Genomic DNA, 11,164 nt, shown 5'->3' with positions numbered 1-11,164 from the left:
ACACACAGACAGACAGACAGACAGACACCAGACATCACACAGACAGACAGAGACATCACACAGACAGACAGAGACATCACACAGACAGACAGACAGACATCACACAGACAGACAGACAGACATCACACAGACAGACAGACAGACATCACACAGACAGACAGACAGACATCACACAGACAGACAGACATCAAACAGACAGACATCAGACAGCAACAGACAGACAGACATCATACAGACAGACAGACACCAGACAGACAGACAGACACCAGACAGACAGACATCAGACAGACAGACAGAGACATCACACAGACAGACAGAGACATCACACAGACAGAAACAGACATCACACAGACAGAAACAGACATCACACAGACAGACAGACAGACAGACATCAGACAGACATCACACAGACAGACAGACAGACATCACACAGACAGACAGAGACATCACACAGACAGACAGAGACATCACACAGACAGAGACATCACACAGACAGACAGACAGACAGACGTCATACAGACAGACATCAGACAGACAGACAGACATCAGACAGACAGACAGACAGACTGACAAGGTGTTACCTGAGAGTGTTGGGTTGTGCCTGCTCTGATCTCATAAAGATTTTGATATCCTCCTGAGGGCTCTGGACGTAAACCTTTAACCTGAAAAACACATCACATGACCACATCAACACCAACCAATCAAAACTGATTTCAGTACAAAATTAAGCCTCATAACCTCTGTACAGACACACATCTACAAGGAATCCTTCACTGACCCTGCTGCAATGCATTCTGGGATTTCCTTCTGAGATGCTGCTTTAAAATTTGACCAAAACATAAACCATAGAGAACAACTGGCACCCCACAGCAGCTTTAAGACAGAACTGAAAACATGACCACATTCACAAAGACGAACACAAAGTTTCTTGCTCTGGACCTCCTCATGAGCTTGAAGAATCCAAACTACAAGAAAAGCATTTAAATGGAACTGTGAAACATGTTCTAACAGATGATTCCTGAAATCAAAACCATCCACCTTTCATGTTACCTAACAAAAGAAGAGGAGTTAACATCAATGAATCATTTAAACATCCATCTATCTGATGAAAGATGCTCTGGCTAATATTAGAAAGAGAATTTCATTTTGTTTGTCGCATGTTCTGGCATATAAAGTAATCTGATGTCCATTGTTCCTGAATGATCTACACACCCCATTACTAAAGTTGAGAAAGAAACGGCCATGTTTGTGATCAATTCATCTGAATGACTTTTGTAATATTGACAATAATGTCTCTAGCACATCACAAGCATAAAAACTAGATGTTTGACAGTAACATCTGCAGTCAACAGTAGAGAAGTGATGAAACAACAAAATAAAATGAATCCGGTTGATTGATGGACTTCTGGATCTTTTTATTTCACCACATCTTGACACGTTTAATAAATTACTTAATTTGAGAAATAAATCATTTCTAAAACCAAGACTGAACCTTCAGCTGATGAAATATCTGTAGAATCAAAATGTTCCAAACTATAAAACTGTCTGACCGAAGAACACAATGGAACCGTCCTCAAACTCTATTCGAGTGTTGATTTTATGGCCCATTATCAGTTTATTTTGAGTCTGAGGTTAGACCGGGACATCATTTCTTCATTCACATTTTTAACGTTAAAATCAAAATGTGTTTACGCACACACACAAGCTTTTCCATACAGAGAACAATCCACCAAACACTCAACGCTCCGTGTTTCCAAAAGCAAAGTCATTCCTGCATTGTGCATTGGAAAAGTTCAACGAAACAGAAACCGTCCCACTTTACATCATGCAGACATGAGACACTGTGACCTCCAGGAAATGATGTCATCAGCCAAGTTCACATCATTAACCACCACGCTCGCATCGCAAGACGTGAATCGGGCCTAAAGTGGGTGAAAAATGACTTTCAGTAAGTATCTGCTGTATGCCAAGTAACCCAGATCTGACTTCTGGCCACTGAAAATGACCCCCATATCTCTGGGATTGTGGCATATAGGGCCTTACACACGGGGATACTGAAAGACAAGTTTATTTTAAACCAGAATCCAAAAGTTTATTAAGATATCTCTTAACACCTCGCGACACACAGGCATGCAAACTTTGGAAAAAGAACATAAAAAGTGCTCTTTTCTCACATTTGAATGGCCACCATTAGCATGTAACAAAAACAAAGCTTGCAAAAGTCAACGGATTCTATGATTATATCTACCAATCTCTGTGTAAAAATAATATAATGATGCTGTCATCTTACTAAAGTCAGTTTTTCATCCGCTGTAATTTGGGTTTTCACCCCTTCGCCTCTACACAACACTGCATTACTCATTAAACATTCATGCACAGCATCTAATCATTTGGCGTTCTTCTTCATTTACCCAGAAAAAAAGAATTATACTTTTGTTTCAGCCAACTTCTGCTTGATTTGACACGACATGACCCAGTTACAAGTATCAACGTCTGTCAACAATCTGACTGGTGCGCTCTGTTGTGACTCTAGTATCGACTCGTGTGCATTTTTCTTCAGTCTGATCTTGTTTCGATGATGGTGGTCCGGGTTCAGCAGGTGAGCTCACAGTCAGGTCAGACTGAACGCATGTTAATTGACATGAGATGAGTTCATACATACTTCTGACGTCTGACTGGATCTGATTCTGATGGATGAATGAAGTCGTGAAGAATCTGACGGACTTCTCTGTTATCAGGAAACCTGTGTGAAGAAATGAAGCCTTTAAAGAAAGAGTTCTGGTGCTGGTGTTATTAAAGGTGTTTTCTGAAGAAACTTGACGTGAAGTCCGCGTTTACGACCACAGATTAATAACAGTTAACAGTGAGTTTACTGCAACAATTTACATAGAACACGGAAGTTATCGTGATCATTTGTTTTGTGCGCCACTGAACAACATGAGGAGTAAAAGAAAGACGTGTAAAGGTGATCTATCCCTATAATGATATACAACAGCTAGTTTTCCTACAGACATTCACCATGGTTTTACTATAGTAAAAGTACTGAAATCATGCTTTTTTGGCAGACTGATGAAACAATGGAACAAATTGTTTAAAAAATGTTGTGTTTTGCATGAAGTTTGACATGATGAATACAAAAATCCAATTTTGGTTTACCATCTAGTTCTCCCAAAAACAATCAAAAAATATTTTCACACATTTATACATTTCGTCATTATTACTCGTACGCAGAAATGGCAAGGTACTGGCATAAAACTGAGCTCAAAACAACAAGTTAAAGGAGTGGTTCACCTTCAAACTGAAAATTCTGTCATCATTTACTCACCCTCTTGTCATCCCAAACCTGTATGACTGTCTTTGTTCTGCAGAACACAAAAGAAGCTATTTTGAAATATGTCGGTCACAGAACAGCACAGCCCCCCATTTGCTTCTATTGCAACCAACGCAATGATAACAACATTCTTCAAAATATCTTCTTCTGTGCTCTGCGGAAGAAAGAAAGTCAGACAGGTTTGAAATGACGAGAGGGTGAGTGAATGATGACTGAGAATTTTCAGTTTGAAGGTGAACCACTCCTTTAACTTAACAGTTCCTAAAAATGAGTCGTCGAAAACTTCAGAAGTGTACATTTGATGGTTTTTGTCTTTTATGACTAATACTGTCCTCACGAACCGAGTTCTACAGGTCGTGACCCATCATCGCTTCATCCCACCTTCCCTGTGCTACAGACATTTCTAGAATTTTCTAAAAGAGACCATTAGAAAATCATTTCATGCTAAAATTAATTAACAGCAGCTACACTAATTAGTCTCTTTCTGCCCATCCCGATGTAGGGAGAGATCACGGCAGGCCCAGATGAACGTCATATGTCCATGCCCAACTAGAGATTACGCCAGATCCAGCTGAACATCCCGTGCCATCCTCCTGCGAGAGCCTGCGGACTGACTGACCATCCCAGCTCCATCTCAGGCAATCCCATCCCCAACCAAGAGCAAAGACGGACTATTTGTCACATTAATGCTAAATTTACAATACTTGGTATTTAATGCTAAACTTACATCACATGACAGCAGTGTGAAGTTATAGCTGCACTCAGTCACATTATGTCACTATTATTCTCCCTGCTTATAACATTCCTCTGTTGTCTGATATCAGTCACAAAATAAGACCAAATGAGACCCATACAGTTTCAACAAATGAAACTTCATAAATCACAACTAATAAGCTCTCTCTAGTCTTCATAAGCATTTACTGAGTAACTTTCAATCAAACTAACTGAGTGCAGCTGTGACGCGTCAGAGGAGATCTGGTCCTCCCGGCTGAGTCTGGTTTCTCCATATGTTTTTTCTCCATTTATTCATCATTGGAGTTTGGGTTCCTCGCCACAGGGCCTTGTTGGCTTGCTCACCGGGAGACTGCATTTATTAGATATTAATTATTATTTACTAGAATGATCTTGCTTGTTCTATAAACGCCATGAACTGTGCTGTGCTTGACCTTTGCTGTGTTTTTCTCCTGTAAAGCTGCTTTGGAACAATGCACATTGTGAAAAGCCCTATATAAATAAATTTGAATTGAATTTCAAAACTATGTGAAAATGTTTGCAGTTTTTGTTTATTTGCAATATACTGATATAACGTAACTAATATAAAATTTACTCATAATTTACTTGAGCGAAATATAGACTAAAACTTTGATGCTACATGAAAATAAATTACAAAAATTATAAATAATATAAATGATAAATTACACAATAATCCGCACCACAGCACATTTGTTTTACAACAGACACCATGGTTAAACTGCAGTGAAATCACGGTTAATTAGTGGTTACCCTGGTTTACTATAGTAAAGCATTTTCTTTGTTTCATGTGAAGTAAAACCCGTGGTTGATTTTCACAGATAACATGACAGAAGAGCACTCTACCTCTCTGAATAAACAGCAGCGCTCTGAGGAAAATGGATCTTCAGATGCCAATGTACTCGTCCATCACTGGAAAAAATCAAACAAATCACATTCAAGTCATGTTTTGGTTTCACTGTCATCTCATACTGTAATAAACATCATTAACTGAATACAGAAGTTTTGATGTTTCAGCACGCTCACGGACAAGAATTTGAAAACACTCTAGCCTGGAAATCCCAGATAAACTCCTGCACAGAAAAACGGATATAACCATCTGCAGATGGTGACAAACTTCATGACGCTGGAAGAGAAGTCAGATGATCCGGTGACGATATTACAGCGAGACGTGACGCTTGCAGGAGTTGGTGGACAGAGGCCGTCTGTTCATTCAGGTCTGTTTGGAAACACAGACGAGGCAGACGTGAAGACGGTTGGCAGCTTGGTGGATATTTACTGGAACAACATTCACGCTTCACAGTGTTGCTGTGTGTTTGGACGGGTGCGTTTGGTCACTAATGCCACTCGTCATGCTCTCAATGACGATAATTCAGTTTATTTCACCGTCGGCCCAAACCTTGAAAACAAGTTAATCTAGAGCACAAACATTAAAATGACTCGCCGTTCCAAAGAACACGAATCAAGTCTCCAAGCCGACCACCTCCTCCCTGAAACCGCTCTGCAGATTCATCCTCAAAGCCTTCTGACGCAATCCCATCATCACCAGCGGCTCTTGACAGGGTGTGTAGGCCTGCCTCAGTCCAATCTGGCTCGCTTACCGCAATCCTGGCACGGTTTGACCTCATGGGACGAATGGAAATAAAATATCAGACCCCTAAGTTCTGCGGGAGCCCATCCCGCTGGAACCGGGTCAGAACTAATGCCAACCGCACGAAATCTCAGCCTGCAAATGATCCAATTCAGCTTGAAGCCAAGAGACAACTCCCCTTTACCGTGGTGAAAAACACAGCAGCAACAGCAGTGGAATAAAGACAGCTTTAACTCTTTCCCCACCAGTTATTTTCTTGTGTGAATATGCACATTTTGATTCAACAGAAAGGCCGAGGCGGCTGTCGAGGTGCAGGACGGCTTCCATTCACAGGTGTAAAGACATTCCAGTGGTCTGCCGTCCTCCAGGCAATGGAATTTATATGGTTGCACGGGCTTGGTGGGCGAGACCAAAGAGAGGCTTGGCTAGGAAGGGCTGGAGATACCAGGTGCGAGATCACCGTCGAGGAATGGAAACTTCGATGAGAGAGACGCTGGCAGGTGAGGACGACACGCATGTTTTAAACAAGAGGAGGAATCCTTATAAGTACTGAAGACGACCGGTTGAGGTCCAATGCTGGGTTCACACCGAACGCGAAATAAGCTATTCGCGCAAGTAAATAACATGCAAAGTCAATGCAGACGCGAATACCCAGCTAACAATTTTTGGTTCCCAGAACGTTAGTTTCTAAGGTTCATTTTGGTTCTCCAGGAAAGTTTTCTCTACGGAAATAGAACTTTCGTTTTTGCTTCCCATAACGTTCTGGGAGCCAGAAAGTAACGTTCCCAGAACGTCAGGCTAAAACATTTTTCTCGGGTCCATTTGCCCTCACTACACGTCAGTACCGAGTACATCCATGCTGTGTTTTTATCCATCGCTTGTCTAATCTAATTAAAATAAGTTAAATACATCATCCCACACAATATGGAGGATGAAATCAATGCATTAGATTCTTTTTTAGCCTAAGAATTAGTTCTGTGTTTGCTGGGTAGATGCGAACTTGAGGCGAATGACGTGAATCGGGGTGGTGCGATTGCCGCGTCTTGCACACAAGTTGAAAAAGTTCAACTCGAGCGAGAAATTCGCCCATTGACACCTACTGTTTGACGTGTGCGGACGCGTGAAGCCACTCCCCGTCGCGTGATGTCTTTCGCGTCTCTCACACGAAAATAACAAACTTTTCCCGCAAGTACTGAAGAGCGTGGAGCGCGATTGTTCGCATTTGGTGTGAACACATGGCACAATAAACCTCATTCCCATAAAACTGTGGGTGACTTTAGCTACGGCTGACAGGAATGAGGAACCAGATCTTTCCATGCATGATGCACAAGCGCCAAAGCACACGGAGTCCTGCGCTCTGCATCTGATAACTCCACATTCCTCATTTCCATCACGTTCAAATTAAAACCCAAGTCACCAATACCTTGAACTGACCTCTGTGTCGTGTCAAACGTCACACATCATCACGCAAAATGAAATGAACAATAAAACACACCCACAAAACCCAACAAGCATTCAGAACTCACATCACATGAGCTCATGATCAGAAGAACAAAGTGTTCAAGACCCTGAAGCCTCAGATAATGTCACATGACCAACAGCGTTCAAGTATAGATGTGCTATCGAACAAACCTATTAAACCGAAGCCACGCATGTTACGATCAGAAAATGTAAAGATTCTCATGTATAGACGTGAACACTACAGACTGATTTCCAAGATGACGTGAGCTGGCTTTCAGTCTCAGGACATGTACAGCGCGTCCCGTCCAGTGATGAATTCAGCACTGTACAGGACTTCCCAAAGGCAACGGCACGTACACGTTCAAACACTCCGAATCTGGCCCGTTCTCAAGATAATGTTGCAAATTGAGGTCTGCGTTACATCTGCGACGGCATCCATCCCAAAACACAAGACGATGCCAGTACGAGGTGAAAACGTGCGTAAATGTTTAACCAAATAACTCCGAGCCGGTCGCACTCGCTGTGCGTACGTTAAAACGTTGCCTTGACGTAAACTTACGCACTACTAAATATTTCTGCATTGCACCATTTAACTCAGTTGAAGCGTGACTCAAAGTGTCAAGTCAATATTTGCAGACGCCTTTGATCAAGAACGGTCGGAATAATATGAGATTTTTGTTTTACACGACAGATTTCAATACCGACCGCGTGAGACGAGAACAAAACAGTAAACGAACGGCACAGCTTCACAGCCATTTAGCCTCATTCACGGATGATAAAACATCATTCAGAACATGTGTGCAACTGGTAAACAGCGGCTGAAGACGTGACCTTTGGCGTGCTGCGTCGTGATTGGTCGAGCACACGGCTAACACTTGACAGGTTTAACGGCAGGACATGGAAACAGAGAGACGCACTGTTGGCTTTCTAGAACTCGTCGCAGGCCGAGTGTGTCGCTCACTCACATCTGCTTCTCATATTGTGTACTCGGTACATTCGGAAACCTGTTCCTGTCCCTCATCTGCCCCGCTCTGTCACACATACAAATACCGCCGTTCTGTCTGTGTGAATTATTACATTTAACATCTACAGCCCAGTCAACTCAAGCAAACAACATTTGGTTTTTTATGTTCTGTGAATATAAATATTGCTGTTGTTTATTGAGTTTGCAATAGTTTACGGTCTGGCTGGATGCCATTTCACTAAATCCAGATTCATTTCAACTCACTGACGCTCTCACCCGTCCCTGCAAGCTTTTCAGCCAATCATCACCATCATGTCACAAAAGGAGGCGTGGTCAAAAGAACATTTCTGGTCTGAACTCTTTACTGAAATTAATGACTTAATAAAAAGAACGGCGAGTAATTATAAGCGTTCCTGCAGTATGTCGGGTTGTTCCGAATCACACATCTATGACACACGCACGCACGCACGCACGCACGCAAGCACGCACGCACGCACGCAGGCAGGCAGGCAGGCAGGCAGGCAGGCACGCACGCACGCACGCACGCACACACACACACACACACACACATCTGGTTTATTATCTCCGTGGGGACAGTCCATAGGCGTAATGTTTTTATACTGTACAAACTGTATATTCTATCCCCTATCCCTAAACCTAAAGATCATAGAACACTTTTTGTATTTTTAGATTTTCAAAAACTATTGTTCTGTACAATTTATTAGCTTTTGTGCCCACGAGGACCACAATTTTGGTCCCCACGGTGACACGAGTCCCCATGTGTTGGTGTGTATTCAGGTTTAGGTCCCCACCGGGATATACAAACATGAACACACACACACACACACACACACACAACATCATGACTTTGTGTAGCCACATGAAACTGAACTTTGAATCTCTCTCCCAGAAACTCTTTTGTCATCAAACGGATGTACTGAATGCACTCATCAACAGCGCCACCGTGTGGATTCATCTACAACAACTTCACTCGTTCTCAAAACTCAATACAACTAACAGTATTTCCATATTTTACGTTTTGTGAAAGTTGTGCAGCCGTTTGTGGCTCGTTGCAAACCTGAAACAATCAATTCAGTCCAAGAGGAATTTTCACAGATGCTTTCAGATACACAACAACGACGTAGCCTTACGCTCTTCTGAAGATTGTGGTGTTCTCTCGGTGTCTGCTGAACACTTTGGGCAGAATCTTCAGGGTGACTTTAGCCGCTCGTGCCTTCCGGATTAACCACATGCCCTTGAGAAAAAGAGAGCGAGAGACCGCATGCTCTAAACATGTGACCACCATCACGGGCAAATACTTGAAAACAATCATTTAAATCATTTTTATAAACATGTTTTTCATAATAGATATCAGAATTATTCATTTTGATTACATTTACATCACTTTGTGTTAGGAAACAACATGAATCTTTGTGTTTTTTTTTAGATCGGACCACCATGCGTTGGTCTTAAAGTGATACGAAAATTCTGTCATCATTTACTCGCCCTCTTGTCATTTCAAAGCTTTATGCCCTTATTTCTTCCTCAGAACACAAAAGAAGATATTTGAAGAAAGTTAGTAACCGAACAGCACTGGACCCCATTTACTTCTATTGTACGAACACAAAACCAATGCAAAGAATGGGGTCCAGTTGACAACGTTCTTCAAAATATCTTCTTCTGTGTTCTGCGAAAGCAAGTCATACAGGTTTGAAATGATGAGAGGGTGAGTAAATGATGACAGAATTTTTGTTTTTGGGTGAAGTGATTACAAAAACGACATTTACAGTGCTATAAAGTTCAGGGAGGTCTCACCTCTTTCGGGTGTCGGCGACTGGCGTGCAGGACGGCGTCTCTGTTAGAACTTTGTCTCAGTCGATCTGTGTCCTCCAGAAATCTGTAATCTACAGAAGAACCAGTGGACAACATTTATTAACACCCTTCACTTCTTCATATGAGGAAGATAACTAGCCAGAGGAATCAGGTCCTCACCACTGAGAAGATTCATTTCATCAAACTGAGAGAGAGAGATGAATGCTGTCTTATCTCGAACTCCACTGCATCCCGAAGACATCTTGTGTTGTTTCACACAGGACAAACTACACAGACACAACAGGCACATTTGGACACAAATCTAAACAGTGTGTGTGTGTGTGTGTGTGTGTGTGTGTGTGTGCGTGAGATGTGGTACCTGCATGTGTGTTTCATACAGTTGGGGCATCTGTATCTGGCCTCTTCTGTTCCACATACGTCACATCTGAACAACATAAACACATGCATGACAGAAGGCATCAGATGGTAATACCACAGACAAAACTCTCCCATCATGTTATTTTTATGGTATACGTATGGTTGGTATTATCATCTTTTCATTACCGTTGAAACTGTTTTTAACGGAATATAAACACAAACGAGTGAATATTTGAGCAAACTCTACAGCAGCCCCCTCACGTCTATCACGTTTACGTCTTTGTATTAAAGTATCTGACCTTGACAGAGACATCTTGCGTTTCACACCTCTACGCTCATCTTCCGCTGTGTCGTTATCATCCATGACAGAAATCATATTCACAAAATCAACAAAAAGTTTTCGGAGTTACAACCCACACGAAAACATTGAACGCTCCGCACACGTGTGTGACTCGCTGCCGTATTCCGCTCTCGCGCTTTACGACAGTTTACGACAGTCGGGTTTAGAGTTCAATATTGGTTGTTGCTAGAAGGGATACAGCTCTGCCGGAAGTGGTGCAAAATATCGCCATATAATTACAATAAATTACATTAGCTAACGCCTACACCTACCCCAAACCCCAAACCTAACCTTACAATAATACAAATTATTAATCAACTGTTTTCAGTGTGACACAAATTATGCGGTATTGAGTGCGCATGCTCAGTAGAAGTAGCTGTATCCCTTCTAGTCAAAACCATCAAAATTCAAACTAAGAAAAAGAACAACCTGAAATTGAAAACGCTACACGGTTTTCATATAAACCGCATTCGTATCTGTTTTTTCGTATCTGTATCGCTCTCATAACAAGAACAGAAAAGTATTGCGTGACGTTAA

The 11,164-nt window shown here is 41.9% G+C and overlaps 1 protein-coding gene across 1 annotated transcript in view; it reads right to left on the bottom strand.

Annotated features, from left to right (window-relative positions):
* znhit6 (zinc finger HIT-type containing 6) overlaps positions 1–10,756 on the bottom strand; it is a 25,274-nt gene extending 14,518 nt beyond the window's left edge. Inside the window, exons 1-8 of the mRNA XM_057319340.1 lie at positions 10,587–10,756; positions 10,289–10,354; positions 10,090–10,196; positions 9,913–10,001; positions 9,249–9,352; positions 4,928–4,993; positions 2,663–2,743; positions 582–662 (exon numbers count right to left, since the gene is read on the bottom strand). Of these exons, the coding sequence (XP_057175323.1) occupies positions 582–662; positions 2,663–2,743; positions 4,928–4,993; positions 9,249–9,352; positions 9,913–10,001; positions 10,090–10,196; positions 10,289–10,354; positions 10,587–10,663 (671 nt within the window). The 5' untranslated portion in view covers positions 10,664–10,756. The remainder of the gene's footprint in view (positions 1–581; positions 663–2,662; positions 2,744–4,927; positions 4,994–9,248; positions 9,353–9,912; positions 10,002–10,089; positions 10,197–10,288; positions 10,355–10,586) is intronic.
* Between the last annotated feature and the right edge of the window lie 408 nt (positions 10,757–11,164).

This window comes from Triplophysa rosa, linkage group LG21 (genome assembly GCF_024868665.1).
Source record: "Triplophysa rosa linkage group LG21, Trosa_1v2, whole genome shotgun sequence".
NCBI classification, from domain to species: Eukaryota; Metazoa; Chordata; class Actinopteri; order Cypriniformes; family Nemacheilidae; genus Triplophysa; species Triplophysa rosa.
The sequence above is the reverse complement of the archived record's forward strand: the minus strand, read 5'-3'. Positions and strand labels throughout refer to the sequence as shown.